We start from the raw sequence: 25,377 nt of genomic DNA on the forward strand, positions 1-25,377 counted from the left end.
TTCCTGAGGGGAAAAAAAGTATAATTCAGGTGCTTTCCCCAGTGAATCTACCCAAAGCAATGCTCCGTAGTTCTTAAGATTGGAGCTTAGAGGAAACCAGCACGGGTTTTCATCACACTCCTATCATGACTGCTGGACAAACTTCTGCACACTCAGAGGTCACATCAACTCACATTGATTCTTTCTTGGGTTGTACTAATCCCAGGAAGCTGACACCCCTGGTCTGTCAGGGCCAAGTGGTCCCCTCCTCCTCTCCGGAGGACTCCCTTTTCTGCCTCTCCTATCCATCCACCGGAGGCTGCCAGCTTCCGCAGCTGTGTCTCATCCCTCAGGCTCTGCCCAGTCCTCAGCCAGCTTCCTGTGCCCTATGGCTAAACCTTCCTGATTGTCACAGGGACACACAGAGTTTCTATGCGGGCATATGCAGTAGCCCCGAGGGGGGCTGTCGTCCCTCAAATCTTGCAGATTTTGACATCTGCATGGGGCCTTGGAGGGGGTGCTGTGTAATACTGAAGTGTTTCAAAAGGAAGACTTTGGTCACTTGAGGGTCATCTTGCACTCACCACAGGGACACATGGGAGCATTCTGTCTTTGAAAATTCTGTGAATCAAAAATATTCTAAATCCAGTACCTACTGATAAAATTATTAGAAACAATTCTAAGTGAACGGTCACGATAGGCACAAAAGTGAGTGAAAAGAAGCTGTGCAAGGACATACATAGCAGTGCTTAGGTTTTGTAGACCCTGAGTTCTCAGAAGATCAAAGTGCAACATAGAAAGACTGCACTTTCAATAACACTTGAATGTAACATTTTCTACTGACAAATAGAAATAGAATTGTTTTTTACATAGACCTTTAAAATCATTTCAATCAAGCGTATACTTTATGTGTTTGTAGAAATAGCTCAAAAGAAACCAAGTGTGGAGTCATTAGTTTATTTTATATCTAATGTATCTTTACAAATCACAAATAGTAGACACATGATGTCATCTTCCACTGAATGAGTTAGCCATTGTAAGTAATGATAAAGAGCGCCAAAACGATCTGTATGATGATAGATTTTGAGGCAATCATTTTGTCTCTAAAGAAGGACTGTGAGAATGGAGGAAAAATGTCTCAATAAATCACAAAATGAACAATGTCTCTTCAAATGTGCTGAAGCGGCTGTGATTCACTGTCACCAACAATGAATAAAGGGCTCAATAGATTGGTACAAATCATATCAATGCACAAGTATATTTTCATATATTTAAATGTTGCTGAGTAATCTGCAGTGCAATAGATCTGTTCTCAGCTATGGGTGACAGTGTTATGAAGGATCTGATAAAGTCACTGCTGTCCTGGAGTTCACATTCTCTTTGGGGGAAGATAAATAAGCTACACGTGGGCACGGCTAGTAGTGAAGGGTTGATAACAACTGCACAGAATGAATTGGGAGCAGCAGACAGGGGGCTTGATGAACGGAGACTGAGCAGTGATGGAGGGTGGGGAAGAGCTCCACGATGGGGTCCCCTGAGTCAGAGTCTGGAATGGAGAGAGGCCACTCACCCTGAAAACAGCAAGCACAAAGGGAATGCTGTGGCATGAGCTTGGCTGTTATTGTTATAAAGATATGGTAAGAAAATCAATGCAAAAAAAAAAGGGCAAAGATAGCAGAGTGCAAGAGAGAACAACTAAACTGAAGTGGAAATGATGGCAAATGTTACAATTTAAAACACACAGAAAAAAATACAGTATTATTGAGCTTTAGTTTAATTTTTAAACTAATGTAAACATGCTGGATGTATAAATTGATGTACTAAAAATAAATATCAATTTACCTCAGATGCATTTCTCGTTAAACTCCAAGACGACCTTTTTTTATTTTAACACATAATGTTTTTTCTCAAAATATCACCAAAAAATTAAAGAAATCTTAGCCACAATTGAACACATAGATATTATATATATTATGTAAATATACATATATTACAACATATAAATATATATGACATAAATGGTACATTTGTGTTATGTGCAATATTCTTGTATTATCCAAAATTGCAGTGCAGAATTGAGAACTTATGGTGCAAGGTAATAGAAATAATAGGAAAAGTACAGCCTCCAAGTCCAAGAATAAGCAGCTTAGATTATGTTAATATGTTTATAACCTTTGCAAATTAGAGAAGAATCATCTCATTATTCTGCATTTATGTTTGCATTTGGTTTTGAAAGTTCAATTAACATACAAATATATGGTAAAAGAGATAATGTGGTAGTCATTCCAAGCATCTTTCATTTTTGTTCTAATTTTTTGGGAAAGAAGCATTATTTTTCATATGAATCACCAACGTCTCTATGAAAGATATTCATACCATAGGCTCACCTCATCATTTAAAACATATTTAGAAAACATCTCTATTTTTAAATAATTTGCTGTAAGTATACTTAAGATACTGCTGTTGCTTCAATTACATTTCTCACTAAAGTGTTTATGGGATATAAAAGCTTATTTGTTTGCTAACTGAGAAACTCAGTACAGAATAGTGATTTGAAATAAAAATAGCTGAGGAATATTTCTGAAGCCCTAGGAGAGGAGCTCTCTCTGTCTCATGTCGTGTTCCGATTTTTCCAATGTCTCTAAGGCAGGGAAAGAAAAAGGAAGCAGAGGACATTCATGTGGATTCTGCTCCAAATGCACCCTGAATTCTTTCTTTCCCTGAGGAGCACCACAGTGTGATGCTTCTTCCCACATTACTCACAGAGGGGGTCTGTACACAGTGAGAGGTCTCCACATTGGCTCTCAAACACCTTAATGCTTAAAAGTCCATTAATGAGGTCAAGCTCCATCCATTTAGTAATAGATGTCTCAAGTTGATCCTTCTTTATGGATATACTGCATTGTATGAAAAATTAAGTGAACTAAGTTGGATACACATCTGTAAATATCATATTGACTTTCAGGGTGAGAAACTAAAAGTATCAATAAGAACTAAAATGTGTGATAAATACTGTGATATAGGAACAAATTGTCCAAAAGGAAAGGGGAACTAGGGAGGGGTGAGGGGAATAGGAAGGGAAAAGAAAAATTAAATAAGAAAAAGATAAAATGGGCCAGGAATTTAGCTCAGGGGCATAAGAGCTGGCCTGGCAAGCATGAGTCCTGAGTTTGATTCTCCATACCAAAAAAGAAAAAGAAAGACAAAAGATAAAATGAAAAGGGGACTGGGGGGGGTGGAGAGAGAGAAAGAGAGAGAGAGAGAGAGAGAGAGAGAGATTAAAGGGAAAAGAGGGGAATGGGGGAAAACACGAGGAACAAAGATATATCATGTGCAAATTCCCCATGATAAATGTTGTCATTATGTATATCTAAATTATACCAACAAACTTAACTTTTTAAAAAGTCTATGAATGGAACCTGTCTTTGGGGGATTTCCCTTGCCATGGCTGCAGGCTCACAGCCAGCTCTAGGGTCAGAAGCTCTCCTGCAGGCAAAGACTGTGACTCCCCCTCAGATGGGTCAGTGACAACCAGCAGCAAAGGCAGCCATGCATCCCTTCTCAACTGTCCTGAGTTCGAGTCCTGTTGGGGCCCAGAGGCTTCTACCTGGAGATCTGGAGACAATTATGGAGACACTGTGCTCTCTGGAGATTTGCCCCTGAACATAGGTCAGTTTCTCATCCCAGAATCTTAGGGAAGAAGCTGTTAAGCAGCCTACAGGGACTAAGGTCATTGTATTTTTCAAACAATTAGTTGCAATTTTAACTACTAAATGAAAATGTAAAGAATTTACATATGAAGGAGTTACTCAGATGCAAGTATACATGCACACTCTCTGTAATGTTTAAGTCTCAAGGTGAACAAGTCTGCTTCAATGAACACTTCCAATTCTTCCCTATGTTGGAAGAGTACAGTGCACATGTTATCTGTGGTCACTGTAGCCTGCAGTAGGTCTACAGTGATTCCTGCTCCTGACCGTGACTTAGTATAAATTTGTCCACCTTCCCCAGTCCTCCCCACCCCCGCTGTCTGCAGCCTCTCATGAACTCTGCCTGTGACATCAACTTCATTAGATGCCTAAACAAACTGGATTCTTGTGTAATTGCTTTCCTAGTCTGGTGTATGTACTTAATATAACGACTTCTGGTTTCATCTGCATTGTCACAAGTGACAGAATCTCACTCATTTTACAAATGATGAGTGTTCCACAGTCCACGCAGTCCACATTTTCTTTTATTCATTCAGGATGGACCCAGGGATTGTTTCCATTTCTTAGCTACAAGGAACATGGAATCTCTTTGGCATTCTGATTTCATTTGCTTTATAACTGAACTCAGTAGTAGGAGAGCAGGATTGTGCAGTAGTCCAATCCTTAATTAATTTGAAGAGTCTGTGGATAGGTTTCCATAGTTTTATACATGTTTGCATTCCAAAGGAGAGTGCAAGGCTTCTGCTGTCTCCACATTCTTGCCAATCTCTTTCTCTTTGGTCTGTTTGAAAAGGCATTCTTTCTGACCTGAGATGTCTAAATGTGGCTTTGATTTGATTTCTTCAGTGATTCATGAAATCAAGCATTTTCAGATATCATCGGTCCTTTGTATGATTTCTTTTGAGAAATATGTACTTAGTTTGCTCTGTCTTTAGTTAGGCTCTTTGTTTCAGTGATTGACAGTTTTGAAGTCCTGATGTACACTGGAGATTAATTCCTTTTAAATAGTAGAGTTTTCAGATATTCTCTCTCCTTCTCTAAGCCATTGGTCTACTGGTTCTTTACTTGTCAGGAAAGAGTATTTTTTTTAATTGTTCTGAATGAGACTGCTTTCGTAACTCCTATTTCAGACAGTTTGGCAATGAAATAACCAGAGTTTTTATTTTTATGGTGGGTTTGCATCCTGTAGTTTGGCTGAAATAATGTTTCAGGTCCAACAGTTTGTTTTAAAGTTTTAAATCTCTCCCTTTCTCTCTCTCTCTCTCTCTCTCTCTCTCTCTCTCTCTCTCTCTCTCTCTCTCTGTGTCTCTGTCTCTCTGTCTGTCTCTCTCTTTGTCTCCTCCCCCAACCTCTTATTATCATGCAGGTCTTTTTCTCTTGGTTTGCTAAAGTGTGGCATATCAGTTATTGATTTGCACTGGCAGAGCAATCCTTTCATCCCTCGGATAACTCTCATTTTGTCTTCCTGAATAAACGCTCCAACATGCTTCTAGGTTAAGAGTTTTAGAAGTGTTCTGAGAAATTTTGTTTTTGTTTTCTCAAGGACTTGAAGCTGTTGTTTCCTTATTTGTGAATCCTTGTCTGTTTTGGTGACAAGGTAATTCTGTTCTGTCTTAACTGACATAAGCATGGCTAGGTGTTTTAGGCTCTGTTGGTAAGGCATGTGTTTCAGATTGTGTGCAGTCCTTAGATTTGTAGTGTTTCAGGTTATCAATATGTAACTGGGTAATTTTTCAAAACTCACACATTTACTCAGTTTTTCATTCCAATAATTTATTCTATTTATGTTCAAGTTAATTATTGACAGGTAGGTATTACCACAGTCATTTTATAAATTGCTTTCACATTTTATTATAGTTCTTTTCTTTATTTCTCATTTTTATTTATTATAGATGAATAAAAAATTTGTGTGCTTTGATTCATTGCTTATTATTTGATTTTTCTATTATAAATTTTTAATTTGTATGTACTACAAAGCTTATGAAAATCATATTTTCCTTATATGAAATTGTAGCACTAAAGATTATTGTGAAAGTTAAGAATAGAATTTCAGAAAAATGTGGATAAAAAGGCTTCACACTAGCACGCCATTCCCTCTTATCTTGTATTCTTGGTAGCCCATATTACCCTTTTTGATATTATCCAATTTTTAAGATATGTAGCAGTGTTTTTAACTTTCTTCAGCCTTTGTGCTAAAGGTATGAGCAGTGTTCACAAAGTACTTACCATCGAATAGCACTTTGAATTTGTTTACATGATTACTAATGTCAGGGACCTCACCGTAGTCTCATTTTTTTTTTCTTGTGCATTAGTGTCTCTTTAAATTGATACATTCCCTATAACATTTCTTTTAGGACAGGTAAGGTCCAGAGGTATTCTCATTTTTGTTTCTTTTGGAATGTCTTCAGCTCTTACACAATTTTATAGAGTATGGCTTGCAAAAGTAAGGATATTAACTGAATTCGCTACTTCCTCATTTCTCTCCCATTTTACTGAAGTAAGGCATGGAACAATTCCAGGTACGGGGGGAGAAGTTATTATGTTGTTGGTGCACACACAGATCTCCAGTGGTCCTCTCCCCTGCTGGGTAGTCATGGGACTTCCTGTTCCAGAAGCTGCTGCTGTGCTGGGCAGTGCATTGTCAGCAGTGTTTTGAGTGACACATGCAGAGGGGACCCTCCATTTACCCATACAACTCTGTACTGGTCAGGTAGTAGCTTAAATCACAAACAGACCTATTAGAGGGTAAATGACGCTCCCTCCCAATGAAACATCAGATTCTAATATGCAACACTGATATAGGGGAATGAAACTCCCAACCTACTAGATGTCTGGTAAGAGTCGTGTTCTCTAAAATTGAAGAATGAATTTTAGGAACAATGGAGGTTAAGAGTAGGCTATAATTATTGAGAGAAAGAAAGCTTCTGTCTGAGAAAGAGAGACAGAAGGGGTCCCAAGCAGGTTGCCAAAGACTGTGTTTTCTAGGGACTTTTACTGAGCAAAACTACAAAGTGAGGCAGGTCTAAGATGGGGAGAACATGGGAACTTGCAAGGCATGCAGGCATGAGGTGGGACAGAACTGTGGTCAACCAACCAAATTAATTGCTCAGGTAAAATTCATTAAATCAGGGACAAATGAGGAAGTAGTCACAAAGCAAGTGGGCATGAATACTGAATGGTGATTCCTTCTATATTATGTTGGGTGATGATTCCTCGATTCCTCAGGGTGATAGAGACCTATTTGGAATATCCATCCTTAGGATATGGGTGTATTCGCTTACCTTTTGTCTTGAGGTCTGGCCCACAGCAGGAGTGTCTGACTCCTTGATAGTTGCAAGGTTATCTGGTCTTCTGCACTGGTTCCTTCCAGGACCTAGCCCTGTCTGACCACCTTATGATATTTCTGTCTAACTGTAATATTTCTATCTAACTCAGTTGCTTGTAACAATACCTGTAAATATTACCTCATACAACATGGCTTTGGGGCAAAGCTACAATGTAGAAACACATGCATGAGATGGTAAACTTGCAGATATTTCCTGATCAATTAGAGGTCTCTGACCAAGTTGTTCTTCTGCTGTTTCTACTGAATTCAGTTGGTCTTGACAGTATCCAAGGCCCAGCTGCATATGAACACTAAGTCAGAGTAACTGCCTATACCTTAAGGCACCCTGGGCTGATTCATGTGGATTCAGTAAGGTGCCTCTTTCTAGAACATTTCTATATTATGGTAATGCTTTTAACTATTCTCATTCTGTGAGAGCCTCCTCCCCTGGTTTCTGGAATGCTTCTATTGCTTCAAGACTTGCCTGTATGTCAATATCCCATTCAGTGTATGTAACCAATCATGGAATATTTGGTCACTTGCTTTGTACTTCACACTTTTAATTCTATATAGACTAAACTCCTTCCTGATTCAGAACAGTTGTTTTGGAGGAATTAGCCCTGCAACAGTCCACTGGTACGAACTCCCAACTGTCTGCTTGTGTAAAGATTAAATGCTGCCTTGTTATCTCCTAGATGCAAAGAATCTTCCTGTTGGTTTATTTGGCTTGGCTTGGGAAATTTCCACAATATTTTGAGTGTGATTCAAACAAGCACAGTGGGGTTAGGGTTTAAGTGGGTTATTTAGGAGGTTCTGAGTATAGCTATAAATCCTTACAATATAGAAACTGCAAAATGTGATATTAAGGGTCTGTTACTCTGCAGAAAAAATCCTGGAAATGCAGACAAAAATATCAGTAGAAATTCCACGGAAACTTGAGAAATTCTGAAAGATGTACAGAGTGTAATTTGAGGTTAATTGAAGAAAAAAATGTGCCTTAATATGACTTTTATTAAAGCATTTCTCATGCTGAAAGCTGACACCCATCCGGAAAGGAACCTAGGCATCATAGCACACGTGACAACAAATGCTCTTCTGAAACTATTTAGGAAGCACACTGCATAAACAACAAAACCAACTGCAAAGAACAAAGCAGTAACCTTGGAAGGGCAAGGAGTTTCACTTGCACAGATACCACACTATCATGTTAAAAATGTGACAGTTTCATCAAAGATGTAAGACATATGCAAAGAACAATAAAGAGCAACTCATTCAGGGAATAAAAAGGGGAGGAGAAATTGACAGTTACAACATAGAAGAGACCTAGATCTTGACAAAAAATACAAGTGATCAAATCAATTCTGTAAATATACACAAAAACTTTAAGTGGGTATTTGGCAAATAACTACAAGAATCTTGGAAAATAAGTTTTTGACAAATAGTTCCTATTAATCAGGACACAAATCTTGTGAAATTGAACCAGAGAGATGTTGTAAAACTAAACAACAAAAAGTGAAATGTAAAATTTACTAAGAGATTTTAGAGTGATTTGGAAGGGAGAAGAATGAATCAGTGAATTTTGGGGACATATTAATGGCTCTAATTTTCTATGAGGAACAGAGAAGAAGAAAGAATAATAAAACTTCATGGAGCCCAGGGCCTCCTTGTTCACCATCAAGTTGACAAACAAATACACAATTGGAGCATCAGAAGTGTGATTTTTTTTTTATTTTTTTGTCTTTTTTACCTGTACCAGGGATCGAACTCACGACTGCCTGCTTGCAAGGCAGGTGCTTATGCCTCTGAGCTAAATCCCCAGCCCCTAGAAGTGTGATTTTTTTAAAAGGGAACAAATAATATGTTGATAGTAAGCCAATCACTTCAAATTAGATAAGAGGCATGAAACTCCATTTCCATAAAGCTGGCAAATCTCAAAGATAGACTTGAAGACATCCACATATATTCCACATTCAAACTATTCAAGAGAAGATAATAAAATCAGCAAGAAACAATGTTTTGTCCAGACATACAGGTTAATAGGCAGCTTCTCATCAGAAACCATGAAAGCCAGAGCAATGAGATGACTTAAATAAGAAAATGTCATTAAAATAAATGATAAGGCAAATTCAAATCTTTGAGACAAATCTATATTCATTAAACCCGTCTCTCCAAAGGGTATCAATACTAGACCTGAAATGCAGTAAATAACATTTGAGAATCAGACTAAATAGATCTTGTCTGAAAGAAATAATTTAAAAACATCTCTGCTGCCTGTAGCTGACAGACTCCAAAAAAATCTTTCAAAGCCATGTAAATACCAACTGGTACACCAGCAGCATATGACATTATTAGGTTTCAATTTTACATAAAAATTACATTGAAAACTGATTATAAAAACACAAAGGAAAACCAGTAAAAATAACTACATAAAAGTATAAAACTCTTAATGCATATGAACTATCAAAGCTGAACCAAGAATATATAATAATTCACCACCAACTAAGAAAACCTCAGGTCCTGATAAATTTACTACCTAATTGTACAAGAACTTCAGAGAATATATAGCACCCAATAATCTTGAAACTCCTTAATAAAGTCAAAAATAAAGCAGTACTTCCAGAATCATTCCTGGAAGCAAGCACTGTCCTGATTCAAAAACCAGAAAATGATTCAGCAAAAAAACCACTACAGATTCATTTCTTAAATGAACAAAGATGCAACAATCCTGACAGATACTGACAAGCAGAATGCAGTAAATCATCAAAAAGATCATACATCATTACCAGATAGGACTCATTCCACTGATGCAGGGATGGGTCAATACATGAAAATCGATAAATGTAATACACCATATAAATAAAAGCAAGGTCAAAAATCACATGACCATCTCAATAGATATAGAAAAAGCATTTGACAAAATCCAACATCCATTGATCCCTAAAACACTGAAGAAAATAAGAACAGTCTTTATCCCAATCTGAGGAGAGCCGTCTATGACAAATCAATGGCCAGCATCATACTAAATGGAGAGAAACTGAAAGTCTTCCCTCTACAATGAGACAAGACAAGAATGACAGTGATCACCACACCTGTTTAACTTAGTTCTTGAAAGATTTAGCCAAACAATTTGAAAAGAGAATGAAATAAAAGGGATATGGCTAGGAAGGGAGAATTTAAATTATCACTAATTCCAGATGACATGATCCTCTACGTAGGAGATCCCAAAACCTCCACCAAAATATTCCTAAAATTAATAACTAAATTCAGTAATGCACCAGGATACAAAGTTAACACTCAAAAATCAATAATGTTTCTCTCTACTAACAATAAACTCACCAAGAGAGAAGTTAGGGTAACAATGCATTTCATATTACTACAAAGAAAAATGAAATACTTAGGAATTAACGTAACCAAGGAAGTCGAAGACCTCTATAATGAACACTAAAGTCTTCTGAAAAGCAGATCAAAGAAGAAATTGGAAAATAGATAGGCAGGACCAAAATAGTTAAAATGACCATACTTCCAGAACAACCCCAATCTAAATACCAGCGCCATTCTTCATGGAACTAGAGAAGGCAACCATAAAATCCCTATGGAACCAGGAGTGACCTAGAACAGCAAAAGCAAAAGGACTTGGGCAGTAAGAAAAACACAGGGGACATCACAATGCCAGACTTCAAGTTATGCTACAAAGCTACAGTGATAAAAAGAGCATGGTAATGAGGAAAAATACACACAGGGTTGTGGATTAGTTGAGTAGAATAAAGGATGCAGAAACAAACCCAGGCCCACTCAGCTACCTCATCTTTGACAAAGAGGCCAAGTGGTGCTGGGACCACTTGTCTACCACATTCAAAGTTTGACTGTAGACCCATATCTCTGACCATGCAATAACTAAACTAAAATCAAAATGAACCAAGGATCTAAAGTTTAAAACAGAAACACTTAATTAATCTACCAGAAGACAAAAAAGGTAAACCTCTTGAAGACAGAGGTGTAGGCAAACACAGAATCCTAGTTACACAAGACATAACACTAAGAATCAACAAATGGGATTATTGAAGAGTGATGAGACAATCTATAGAACAGGAAAAAATTACCAGCTGTTCCTCAAAAGATTAATATCTAGAATATATGAAAATTTTAAAAATTAGTGTTCCAAATTTGAAGAACTAATCAAAATACAGGCATTTGAAAAGAATAGACACTTCTCAGGTGAAGTAAACATGGTCAATAAATACATAAAAAAGATGTTCAACATCTCTGGCTGTTTGAGAAATGCAAATTAAAACAACCCAGAGATTTCATCTCAGTCTGGAAAGAATGGCTATTTTCAGGAAATCAGCCCATCACAAATGCTGGCCAGGCTTTGGAAAGTGCAGACTGATACAAGCACTGTGGAGATCAGCATGGAGGCTCCTTAGAAAACTAAAGATAGGAATTTCATTTGACCCAGGTATTCTCCTCCTCTGTAGCTTCCTGAAGAATTAGAAACACCTTATTACAGTGATCCTGGAATACCGAGTTTATAGCAGCACAACTCACAATAGCTAAATCTTGTAAGCAGTCTGTATGTCCATAAATAGGTAAACGGATAAAGAAAATAGTTATTTATACATAATGGAGTACTACTCAAAGGTAAATTTCAGCCATTTTTCAGAAAGTGGATGCACCTTGAAACCATACTGTTAAGGGAATTAATTAGGCATGCAAACTCAAATATCACATGGTTTCTCTTATATTAGAAAAGTAATACATAAGTAAAATGTAAAATAAATGACAGGCAATAGTGAAAAAAGAAAAATAAAACCTTATTTTTGTAACTGAACATGGATAACATATCTAAGAGTATCCTTTGCTTTAATATAATTATTTTAAGTGCTTTATATGGTTTTTGACCTGTTAGTCTTACAGTTAATCTCTCGACAATGTCTTATAAATGAATGAATCTGATGTTGGAAAAAGGTATCTTAACAAAGGGGAAGATGGAGAATATGGGGAAGAAAAGAATTGAGATGGGTGATGTCCATGTACCAATTCCCCACTGTGAGTCAATCTCTTTCTACTGCAATGGTATACTAATAAAAATTTTAAGTTATAAAAATAAAATTAAAACTGGCTTTCAAGAAAAGTATAAAATTAAACATTATTTTTAGATTTGTAACTATTATGCTATCTTGTACAGTTTCACAATTGAATGAGATAAAAAATTCCAATTCAATGAGAAATACTGTGTAGAGATGCACTTTATGAAAATAATAGAATGAAGTATGAGGATGGACCTGTGTAGGAGCAGAGATTTTTGTATGATATTGAAACATCTTTCTTTCTACACCATTATGCAGGCATCAGTCCTCAGCTTTCCCAGATCATGAACATGCTGGGCACAGACAGATTTGAACTACTCAGCAGCCATAATATCAGAAACCAGAGATACACACACACACACACACACACACACACACACACACACACAGAGAGAGAGAGAGAGAGAGAGAGAGAGAGAGAGAGAGAGAGAGAGAGAGAAAGAGAGAGGCAGACAGACAGACAGACAGAGACAGAGAGAGACAGAGATAGAGACAGAGACACAGACACAGACACAGACACAGACACAGACAGAGAGACAGAGAGAGAGATTGCTATCGCAATGAAGAGGACAGATAATCTTTACTCATCAAGTGCTTTAAATGCCAGACTGTTTGCAAATACTGACAGACACACTTAAAAAGTTAAAAAATTTTACAGGCTACCCAAGTTATCTCTTTATTATGCTAAATAAAAACATAAAATGAATAGCCATAGATAGCACATAATATTCAAGTGTGGTGAAACCAACACACCCATTTCTACTTGACATCATGAGACTCACAGAATATTTCTTCTATTTATGAACAGCTTTAAGTGTTGGACATATATTTGCTTGATGTAAGATATGAAAAAGAACCCTTGTGGAATACATGCATGCATCAATATCTTTAAGGATAGTTTAGGGAGCAGATATCAGGATATTTTAAGCATCCTCACTCTGCATTTTTTGGGGAAACAGTAGTTTCTTTAAGGATCAAAGATTTTTGCACAAGTCAGAGTATATGTCAGTAATTAAATTTGAGCATGAGCCTCAAATGTGTTACAGTTAAACCTGAAAGAGAAAACCTGAAAGAAACACAGAAATAGTTCATTTCACAAAGTTACAGTCAAAAGCCTACAATATAATGGGCTTCGAAAAAAAGAATGCACTCTTGACTTTTAAGAAGGCACTCTTGACCTCCTTGTTCCTCAGGCTGTAGACCACAGGGTTCAGCATGGGGATGACCATAGTGTAGAACACAGATAAGATTTTATCAGTGTCCATGGAGTGACTGGATGTGGGCTGCAGGTACATGAACATCGAAGTCCCGTAGAAGATGGAGACAGCAGTGAAGTGGGAGGCACAGGTGGACAGAGCCTTGCGATGTCCTGCATCTGAGTGCATCCTTAGAATGGTGATAAAAATGAAGATGTAAGATGTTGAGATAACCGAGATGGCAAAAAAGATATGAAAGCTCACAAGGTAGACAAGAATCAGTTCGCTAATGTGCTTGTCAGAACAGGACAAGGCCATGACTGGTGGAACATCACAGAAAAAGTGGTGCACCACATTGGAGCTGCAAAAGGAGAGGCTGAATGTGTCCCCAACATGGATGCAAGCATTCAGGAGTGAGCAGGTATAGCAGCCTAGGACGAGCCCTGTACACACCTTGATGGTCATGGTGGTGGCGTAGTGCAGGGGTTTGCACACTGCGACATAGCGGTCATAGGCCATTGCAGTAAACAGATAGCTTTCCACACAAATGAGGGTTGCAAACAGGAACATCTGAGCAGCACAGGCATTGTAGGAAATGACTTTATTTTCTGTGAGGAATTCAGCCATGACTGTGGGAGTGACAACTGAGGAGGAACAGAAATCCACCAGGGACAGGTTTCCCAGGAAAAAGTACATGGGGCTGTGCAGACGGGGTCCAGGAGGATGAGCAGGATCATCCCCAGGTTCCCAGCCACAGTGATGGTGTAGATGAGGAGGAAGGTGATGAAGAGGGGAAGCTGCAGGTGAGGGTCAGAGGTCAGCCCCAGCAGCAGGAACTCTGTCACCTCTGACCTGTTCCTCATCAGTGCTGCCCAGAACATCTACATGCTCTTTAGTAATGACAAAGATAAAGAAACGAAACTGAAATTAGAAAGTTTAAGCACAATATATATTATATAACTATATAAGAATTTATGCTTCAAGATTTTCCAGGAAAGTATGTTTTAAAACCAAGCTGATTCTATTAGTTGCATGTACATTTAAATGTTTTTAAACTTCAGAATTTAAAAAATATCATCTGTGTAATCTAAAAAATTGTAAACTTATGAGCTGAGAATTAGTAAGTTTAACATGAGCATATATCTACTAATAAATGTCCTCCTTTTGAGTGCAGTAAAATCTGCCACTTCCAAGTTGCTGTGCTATTGAAAACTACTAGAGACATCCTCTGTGTTTTCTCTGTCTCCTGACAGCAATGCTTTTCGGCTTTTATTTATTTATTTATTGCTACACTTATTTATTATGGGTCACTAGAACTCAAATGACTCTGACACTTATACAGGTGTTAAATGTCAGTCTCTACTGTGGACCCATGCTAAACTTCACCCTATGCTGAGGTTTCACTATGTCTCAGGTTTTAAGTGAATTCAAGTCAAATTAAATTTATAATTATTAAGTTTCCCCTTTTTTTCAAACCTGGTGTCCTGGTTTCATATTGAATGGATTTACATGCTGTGTAGTAGCATGAATGAACATTATCAATATCAATATTAGTATCAATATCAATATCAATATCAGTATCAATATCAGAGGTTTCAATGAGTCAACAAGTTCTGAATGAAAGCGTAAAACTCTCTGCACTGTCTTATAGTTGCTACCGCAAGCGAATCTCCACTTGTTCACCATGACATACTAAAGATCTTCAGTTTTTGATTCAGGTGAGACTGAGCCTGACCCCTGTCCTACCTGCTCCTGAGTGTGTATGGCAGGTGTGGTAAGATCACGGTGGTTCAGAGCGCTCACTGGCTCAGAGAATTCAGAGGGAGGCAGAGCAGCAGGTACAGCAGACCAGAAGATTTAGGGTCCCTGGAGGGACTCCTGTCAGACCATACATCAACACTTAGTTATTGTTAGTCCTCCACGATCTGCAGGGGGTATGATATTACCATCTGCATAATAGACATGGCAATGAGGCTGACTTTTAGGCTTTCGTGTGAGAATAATTGTAACCAAAGGAAGGTAAAATCAAGGTATTAGGCTCACCCTGACAGGGCCAGCTATCCCATTACTATTAGGATGCAATGATGGTTTTGAAGAATTTTGACCCAGGTGGACTGTGACACCCAGGGATTCAGTTGCAGGTGACCTTGAAGTCTTGAAGTGTCTGTCCTCAGTTTCTCTTTTCCTCACATGAGGGCCGCTGTGATTTTCCGTGCTCTTCTGTGCTTCAGTTTCACTCTGCTTCATGTGTGTGACTGAGGCTGTTGCAGCGCCACCTGGGGCCACTGATGTCCAAACTGCTTCCTTGAAATCCATATTCCAGTTTGGGGAAAATCTGTGTTCTTCAACTTACTGCTGCATTCATTGCTGTCATCAGACAGCAAATTTGTAGAGTCATAGAAACTAGATTTTTTAATCTCCTCTGGAGAGCTAACAGTATTTAAAATTTCTTCATTTATTTTGTAATATTTGGTAGGTTACAACCCCAAATTGTTATATCCTACCATCCTTTTTTCTAAGTCTCTTTCATCCAACATCTGTCCACCATTCCCATGACGATACTACTTTGCACATGGTTTATTGAAAGTTTATCAATCTTATCATACATAGTTACTTTTGACATAGCTGCATTGTAATGCATTTGGTGAAAAATTTGTATAAAAAAAGTGTAGATGAGTTATGCATAATGGGCTCACATATCCATTTGTAAGAACTGAGAACGTATGCTATGCAACAAGATTCTATAAGTAATATATAAAAGAAGCGAGATTGAAAAGTTAAAGCCAGCTTCCAAGAATAAGCAATTCTGATTGTATAATTGTAGTAATTGTATAATTTAGTTAGTTATAACTTTTAAAATTAAAGAAGAATCAATTGACTATTCTTGGTTTATGTGCTCTTATTTTTTGAAACTCCATATAAGGTACAAATATAAGAAAAAGATCATGTCAGTAACCATTCAAACCCTTATGTCTCTTCATTTTTGTTCATATGCATGGAAAAGAAGCATTATTTCTCTTGCAAATCAATGAAGTTTCTGTGAAAACCATTTATACCAGAGGCTCAGCTCAGCTCACCTTTTAAAAAAAAATTTCAGCATCTCTATTGCTAGACAGTGTATCATAAGAATAGTTAGGACTTTACGTTTCTTACCAAAATGTTTTAATGTGTAGGAGCTTACCAGTTTGCTAAATGAGGAATAAGAGGCAGGACAGAATGTTTTGGAATGATAAAAATGTTCCCGGAACACTGCTGCTGTGAGAGGAGCTCCCCTTGTCTCAGAGAGCAGCCACGTTTTCCAGCATCCCTAAGGCAAGGAGGGAAAACTGGAGAGGTAAGATTAACGTGGACCATGACCCATGAGCATGGTTGAGTCGCTTCAAGAATGACGTCCTCCTCATCTATGGCATAAACATGGTGTGAATATCCACTCACAGAGGCATGTCTGCAAATAATGAAAAGTATCTGACTCACTTTCAGAGAGCTTATTTTTTATATAAAATTCCATGAATGGAACCTACTTTTGGTGGATTTCCCTGACCATAGCTGCAGGCTCACAGCCAGTCTTCAGGTCAGAAGTTCTCCTGCAGGTGGGGACGGTGACTCCTGATTGAATGGGTCAGTGATGTCCCAAAGGCAAGCCAAAGGGTCCCTTCTGAACTGCTGTCACCTTGAGCCTTATCTGGATCCCAGAGGCTTCTACCTGGAGATCTGGAGACAAATATGGAGATGCTGTGCTCTCTGGAGATTTCTCCTGAGAATAGGTCAGTTTCTCATTCCTGCGTCCTAGGGAAGAAGCAGTTAAGCAGCCTGTAGGGACCAAGATGATTACAGATTACAATTTAATGTAATTTTAACTGATGAATGAAAACATAGATATTTTACGTATTCTGGATTTATTCTGAGATGCATGTTGTGGAGTTATTCCAAGATCAACAAGCCTGTTCCTCCAAATATTTATTGCTGCTTTACAGTGAACTCTTCCTTTGTTCTACCTATTGGAAGAACACAACACATGATTGCTATCCATCATCATCCTACTCTGCAACAGCACACAGGAGCTCTCCGTCCTCACAATGACTCAGTAACAATTCATTCACCTTCCCCCCTCTCTCTAACCCAACTCTGTCCACTTCTCAAATTCTATGTCTTCATCCTCATTAGACTCCATAGATGGGTGAGAGTATTCAATCATTGTTTCTCTAACCTGGCTCCTTTATGTAGCATAATGATTCTAGCTATAGCCGCACTGTCCTGAGTAAGTGAATTTCTGTCATTTTTGGATGCCCCTTGCACCACATATACCTTTATGCATCCAGGTTGGACATACTGCGTGTTTCCAAACTGTCACCGCAAGGTTCATGGAATCTCTTTGGCATGCCAATTTCATTTCCTTTGAATTGGAATTTTGAAGACAGATGTAAGATCATGTAGATGGTTCTATTCTTCTTTTTTTGAGGACTATGCTTATAGATTTCCATAATGCTTCTGCTGATGCATATTAACACCCAAAGGCAGAGCTTCTCTTTCTTCACATCCTTGATAGGTGTCTTTATCTTCGATCTTTGTGATAAAACCATTCTTATTGGAGTGAGATTTCCAAATGTCTTTGATTTGACTTTCCCTCATGATTATGAAGTTCAACATTTTTCATATATCGTTGATCTTTTCCATGTCTTCTTTTGAGAAATGTGTCTTTTGACTCATTGGTATTCTTAATCATACTTTGTGTTTTTCTTATTAGCTGTTTTGGTGATTCTTTTTATTTTATGGAAAAAAGCTCAAACAAAATTTCATAGCAAGTTGAGAGGAGAATAGCAATAGTTAATACACTACATCTAGTCTTTCAAGTAGTTAGTCAGAGTACAAGATATGGGTATAAAAAATTCTCCCATTGATATTAACACAAATCCTCCTTTTCTATGAGCTGAGAGATTCTAATAATGTACCTAAGTTGCATTTTTTCTCCCTTTTCCCTTCCTTCTTTTCCTTTTTCCCTATCCTAGTTCTTTTTTCTTTGTGAACAATTTTTTGCACAGTATATTTTGTATATGTTATGGTTGTATATTACATATGTATATTTTATAATATATATATATATATATATATATATATATGTATAGTATGTTGTATATTATATATGTTACGTTGTGGCTCTGCCCAGTCATTCACCAGCTTCCTGTGCCCTAGGCCCTGTGTGCGAGGGACACACGGGGTTTCTATGTGGCATGTGCAGGAACCCTGTGGGACTGTCCTCTCTCAAATCCTGTGGTTGCTGATATCCATGTGTGGCCTTGGGTCCGCACATGTGAGTAATTCTGAAGTGTTCAGATTGAGGACTTTGGTCATTTGAGGGCCACCGTTGCCCTCATTACTGGGACACATGGGAGCATTCTGCACTGTCTCAAAAATTTTCATAAACCCAAAATAAAGCTAAAATTTAATTCTTACATGACACTGCAGTTCAGCTCAGTCAGTGGCATGATTTGTCTGTATATAGAAATTAATTAAGTATAACTAGGTATAGAGACTTAAATTTTTCATATTTAATAATCTTTAAGAATTAGCAAACAGTAATGATCTGATGTCATTTGCCATATAGTGTGTCAGTATTTAAAGTAAAAAAATAAATGAATGCTTTGGGATTGTATGTGATGTATGTATGTGATGATGTATGTGATGATGATATTTCCAGGAAATTATTTTGTCTACAAGTGAGAAGTGTGAGAACGTAAGAAAAAATGTTTCAGCAAATCACAAAAAGAACATTACCTCTTAAAATGTGCTGAATATTGATCTAGAACATTCTTACTGTGTGAGATTCACTGCCACCACCAGTGACTCAAGGGCTCAATGAATCAGCACAATTAATATAAAAGCACAAGCACATTTTCATACATTCAACAAATATTTATTCAGAATCTGCAGTGCAGTAGAGAAGTTTTCAGCTGCTTGTCATCATGTTATGAGGAAACTGATAAAGTCACTGCTCTCCTAGACTTCACATTCTCTTTGGGGAAGGTAACTAAGCAACATGTGAGCATGGGTAGTAGTGAAGGCTGATTGATAACAACTGCAGAGAATGTCTCGGGAGCAGGGGACACTGGTCTTCACGAACAAAGACTGAGCAGTGGTGAAGGAGGACAGGGAAGGACTCCATGATGGGGTCTCCTGAGTCCGAGTCTGGAATGGAGAGAGGCCACCCATCCTGGGAACAGTAAGCACAAAGGGCCTGCGGCATGAGCTTGGCTGATATGAAACAACAGCCAAAAAACCAGTGCAACAGAAGACAGGGAAACGCAGGGCAGTGCAAGGGAGAATGCAACCAAACTTAGAGAAGTAAGTGGCAAGTATACTACGCAAGGGATGTGCGGAAAGGAAACTACTCTATTATTGGCTTTTAGGATTAATCGTTAATATGAATTATATTTGAACATATTAAAATGGCTATATTTATTGAATTTTCTTGTTCTATTTTATCCTTTGAAAATATGATCATATTGAATGTACAGAATGGTGACACTGAAAATAAATATTAATTCATTGATGCCAAATTTGTACATGACTCATTAAATTAGGGAGAGTACCTCTTTCATTTCATGACATATGACATAGTTTTTCAAATTAGGCTTATAAGAATATAATCAAAAAATTAAACAAATAAGAACCCAAATTATAATCTATTGCAAAAATATATATCAAATTACAGTTTTTAAACAGCCATTCAGTAACTTATTTAGTGTTCTCAGGTGAAACAGAATGAACAGAACAGGTATAGACCTGTAAGAGGACATTTATTATGGGTACCATGGTACATGATGGACAAGTTGAATAGTTCTGTGATGTTCTGTCTGTATTCCTAAGAACAAGGCTAGCCAGGGCCTCACTGAGTCTGAGACCAAAGCCTGAGATAGAGGGAGCTGGGCATGGTGTGAGTGTGGAGAAGGAAGACCAAGAAGAGGCCCCAATCATTAACTGAGTTCTAAGACCAAGGGGATGTTCTTAGAAGAGAGAGACAGAGACAGACACAGTGACAGAGACAGAAAGACAGAGAGAGACAAAGGGAGAGACAGAGAGAGGTTGTTATCACAGTGCTGAGGACACATATCTTTACTAACCAACTGCTGTTCAAACCAGACTCTTTGCAAACACTCATGGACACAACAAAAACAGTTGCTTTCTTGATCAGAGCCCTAAGTTCCAACATGGCTGGGTCTCGGGAGATGCTGACTTATTTTACAATGATTAAAAAAACAAAACAAAACTAAAACTGTTTTTCAAGAAAAGTATAAAATTGAACATTTATTTTTTTAAAATTTGTAACTATTGTACAGTTTTACAGACACATGAGATTAAAAAAGGCCAATTTAATGAGAAAAATTGTGCAGAGACACACTTCATGAAAACAATAGCATGAAGTATGAGGATAGACCTGTGTAGCAGCAGAGATTTTTGTATGATACTGAAGCATCTTTCTTCCTACACCATTACGCGGAGAGCAACCCTCAGCTCTCTGAAACCATGAACATGGTGGGCACCAGCAGATTTCAACTACTCAGCAGCCATAACAATAGAAACCAGAGAGAGAGAGAGAGAGACAGACAGACAGACAGACAGACAGACAGAGAGAGAGACACAGAGAGAGACAGAGACAGATAGACAGTGAGAGACAGATAGGGACAGACAGAAAGACAGAGACAGAGACAGACGGAGAGAGAGACAGAGAGAGAGACTGAGAGAGGAAGAAGGAGAGAGAGAGAGAGGGAGAGAGAGAAGAAGAGATTGAGAGAGAGGGAGAAGGAGAGGAAGAGAGACAAGAGAGGGAGAGAGATTGCGATCACAATGAAAAGGACAGATAATCTTCACTCATCAAGTACTTTAAATTCCAGACTCTTTGCAAACACTCACAGAAACACTGAAAAGGTTAAAAATCCTTCTGCAGGCTACCCAAGTTATCTCATTATTACACCAAATAAAAAGGTAAAATTAACCCACATAAATAGCACATAACATTCAAGTGTGATAAAATCAACCACATCCATTTCTATTTGTCATCATAAGACTCACGGGACTATTTCTTCTAGTTATGGGCAGGTTTGAGTGTGCATACATATATTTGTTTTGACTTGAGAGATGAAAAAGAACCCTGTGGAATGCATGCTTGCATCAATATCTTTAATGATAGTTTAGGCAGCAGATATCAGGATATTTTAAGCATCCTCACTCTGCATTTATTTGTGCACATAGTAGTTTCTTTCAGGTTCAAACATTTTGCATAAGTCAGAGTATATGTCAGTAATTAAATTTCAGCATGGGCCTTAAAAATGGGTTACACTGTAGCAAGAGAAAACCTGAAAGAAACTCAGAAATAGTTCATTTCACAAAGTTACAGTCAAAAGCCTACAATATAATGGGCCTCGAAAAAAAGAATGCACTCTTGACTTTTAAGAAGGCACTCTTGACCTCCTTGTTTCTCAGGCTGTAGACCAGGGGGTTCAGCATGGGGATGACCATGGTGTAGAACACAGAGGAGATTTTATCAGTGTCCATGGAGTGACTGGATGTGGGCTGCAGGTACATGAACATCGAAGTCCCGTAGAAGATGGAGACAGCAGTGAAGTGGGAGGCACAGGTGGACAGAGCCTTGCGATGTCCTGCATCTGAGTGCATCCTTAGAATGGTGATAAAAATGAGGATGTAAGAAGCTGAGATAACCGAGATGGCAAAAAAGATATGAAAGCTCACAAGGTAGACAAGAATCAGTTCAGTAATGTGCTTGTCAGAACAGGATAAGGCCATGACTGGTGGACCATCACAGAAAAAGTGGTGCACCACATTGGAGCTACAAAAGGAGAGGCTGAATATGTTGCCAATTTGGATGCAGGCATTCAGGAGTGAGCAGGTATAGCAGCCTAGGATGAGCCCTACACACACAGTTGTGGTCATGGTGGTGGTGTAATGCAGGGGTTTGCACACTGCGACATAGCGGTCATAGGCCATTGCAGTAAACAGATAGCTTTCCACACAAATGAGGGTTGCAAACAGGAACATCTGAGCAGCACAGGCATTGTAGGAAATGACCCTGTTTCCTGTAAGTAGCCCAGTTATGACTGTGGGAGTGACAACTGAGGAGGAACAAAAATCCACCAAGGACAGGTTTGCCAGGAAAAAGTACATGGGGCTGTGCAGACGGGAGTCCAGGAGGATGAGCAGGATCATCCCCAGGTTCCCAGCCACAGTGATGGTGTAGATGAGGAGGAAGGTGATGAAGAGGGGAAGCTGCAGGTGCGGGTCAGAGGTCAGTCCCAGCAGCAGGAACTCTGTCACCTCTGTCCTGTTCTCCATCAGTGCTGCCCAGAACATCTACATGCTCTTTAGTAATGACAAAGATAAAGAAACGGAACTGAAATTAGAAAGTTTAAGCACAATATATATTATATAACTATATAAGAATTTATGCTTCAAGATTTTCCAGAGAAAGTATGTTTTAATACCAAGCTGATTCTATTAATTGCATGTACAGTTACATGTTTTCAAACTCCATAATTTTAAAAGATCATCTATGTAACCTAAAAAATTGTAAACTTTTAAGCTGAATTTTAGTAACTGGAAAATGATGATGTGTAAGCATCTGTTTGAAAATGTCTTCCTCCTGAAAACAGAAAAAACTGCCACATCCAAATTGCTCTGCTATCAACAACTACTAGAGACATCCTCTGTGTGCTTTCTCTGTCTCCTGACAGCAACGTTGTGGGTTTTTCCTGCACTCATGTTTGTTATGGGTCACAAGGACTTGAATGACTCATCGATATTTGCCTAGGTGTTAAGGTAAATGGCAGTTTACCATTTATATAGAAATGGCAGTTTCTGCTGTGTAACCGTGCTAAACTTCACCCTATGCTTTAAGGTAACTATGTCTAGGATTTAAGTGAATTCAAGTCAAATTGAATTAACAATTATTTGGTTTCCTCTTTCTTTCAAACGTAGTGTCGTGGTTTTATATTGAACTGATTTATGTGTTACGCAGTAATATGAAATGATCATTATCCATATCAATATCAAAAGTCTCAACGAGTTAACAAGTTGTGAATGAAAGTGGAAAACTCTCTGTACTGTCTCATACTTGCTACCACCAGCACATCTCCATTTGTTGGCCAGCATATAGTTAAGAGCATCAGTTTTTGGTTCAGGTGAGGCTGAGACTCACCCCTGCCCTCCCTGCCACTCCGTGTGCATTGTGGGTATCCTGAGATCATGGTGGTACAGTGCGCTCACTGGCATGGGGAATTCAGAGGGAGGCAGAGTAGGAGGCACAGCAGACCAGAGGGTTTAGGGTCCCTGGAGGGACTCCTGAGAGACTGTACATTTGTACCCAGCTATTTGTAGTCCTCCTGGATCTGCAGGGGGCATGACATTGCCATCCGCATAACACATACGGCAATGAGGCTGACTTTTAGGCATTTGTGTGAGAATAATAATAACCAAAGGAAGGTAAAATGGGGGTGTCAGGCTCATCCTGATGAATGCCACCTATGCTGTTAGTATTAGGGTGCCATGAGGGTTTTGAAGAATTTTGACCCAGGTGGACTGTGACACCCAGGACTTTGTTTGCAGGTGACTTTGAAATCTTGAAGTTTCTGTCTTCAGTTTCCTTTTTCCCCAGACGAGGGCCTCTGTGATTTTCTGTTCTTTCCAGTGCTTCAGTCTTGCTCTGTTCCATGTGTGTGACTGCAGCTGCTGCTGCGACATCTGGGGTCTTTGATGTTCAATCTGATTCCTCGAAATCCACATTCGAGTTAGGGGAGAGGTCTGTGTTTCTCAGCGCACTGCTTCATTCATTGCTGTCATACAGCAAATTCGTACAGTCATAGGACTTAAACTTTTTAAAATCTCCTTTGGTGTGATAACAGTATTTAAAATTTCTTTATTTATTTTGCAATCTTTGGTAGATTATTATCCCAAATTCTTATATCTTACCATCCTTTTTTCTAATTCTCTTTCATCCTACAACTGTCCAACATCCCCATGAAGACACTAATTTGCATATGAATTATCGAAAGTTTATCAACTTTACACACATGGTTACTTTTCACATGCCTGTATTGTAATGCATTTGGTAAAAAATTTATATAGAAATGGTGTGGATGGTTACGTAAAATGTTCTCACATAGCCATTTGTAAACAGAAGAACTGAGAATGTATGCTGTGTTGCAAGATTCTATAAGTAATATGTAAAAGAAATGAGACCCAAAAGTTAAACTCAACTTCCAAGAATAAGCAATTCTGATTGTATAATTGTAGTATAGTGTAATTCAGTTAGGCATCATTTTTCAAATTAAAGAAGAATCAATTCACTATTCTTATCTTATGTTTCTATGTGTTTAGTTTTTGAAACTCCAAATAAGATACAAATATATAAAGAAAAGGATCGTGTCAGTAACCATTCAAAGCGTTATGTATCTTTATTTTTATCATTTATATGGCAAAGAAGCATTATTTCTTTTGTGAGTCAGTGAAGTCTCTATAGGAAAGCCATTTATTCCACAGGTTCAGATCACCTCATCTCACCATTGAAAAAATATTTCAACATCTCTATTGTTAGGCAACTTATCATAAGTATAGTTAGGACATTGATTTGGCAAAAGTTATGTTTCTTATTGAACTGCTTATCGGCATAGAAGCTTACCAGTTTGCTAATTGAGGAATGAGAGGCAGGATGAAATGCTTTGGAATGATAAAAATGTTCCTGAAAATTGCTGATGTTCTGTGAGAGGAGCTCTCCTTGTCTCAGACAGCAACCATATTTTCCAGTGTCCCTAAGGCAAGAAGGGAAAATCGGACATAGGGGACATTGACATGGACTGTGACCAATGAGCATGGCGAATTTCTTCAAGAACGACGTCCTCCTCATCTATGGCATAAACATAGTGTGAGTATTTGTTCATAATAGAGGCCTGTCTAAAAATTATGAAAAGTGTCTGACTCACTTCTCCAAGAGTTTATTATTTATTTAAAAGTCCATGAAGGAACCTACCTTTAGGGGATTTCCCTGACCATGGCTGCAGGCTCACAGCCAGTCC

The 25,377-nt window shown here is 38.3% G+C and overlaps 1 protein-coding gene and 1 pseudogene across 1 annotated transcript; both read right to left on the reverse strand.

Moving 5' to 3' along the window:
- Positions 1-6,407: 6,407 nt before the first annotated feature.
- On the reverse strand, positions 6,408-14,160 carry LOC100728495 (olfactory receptor 5B3-like; annotated as a pseudogene).
- A 2,756-nt stretch (positions 14,161-16,916) lies between these two features.
- Positions 16,917-22,642, reverse strand: LOC100728208 (olfactory receptor 5B2-like). The gene is made up of 4 exons (XM_023562638.2): positions 21,740-22,642; positions 19,196-19,219; positions 18,604-18,730; positions 16,917-17,107 (listed from the first exon to the last, which is right to left on the reverse strand). Exons 1-4 carry the CDS (start codon positions 22,640-22,642, stop codon positions 16,917-16,919), a joined length of 1,245 nt encoding a protein of 414 aa, XP_023418406.2.
- Positions 22,643-25,377: the final 2,735 nt, after the last annotated feature.

This window comes from Cavia porcellus, unplaced genomic scaffold (assembly GCF_034190915.1).
Source record: "Cavia porcellus strain 051 isolate PalLab524CR breed Dunkin Hartley unplaced genomic scaffold, mCavPor4.1 scaffold_17, whole genome shotgun sequence".
Taxonomy (NCBI): domain Eukaryota; kingdom Metazoa; phylum Chordata; class Mammalia; order Rodentia; family Caviidae; genus Cavia; species Cavia porcellus.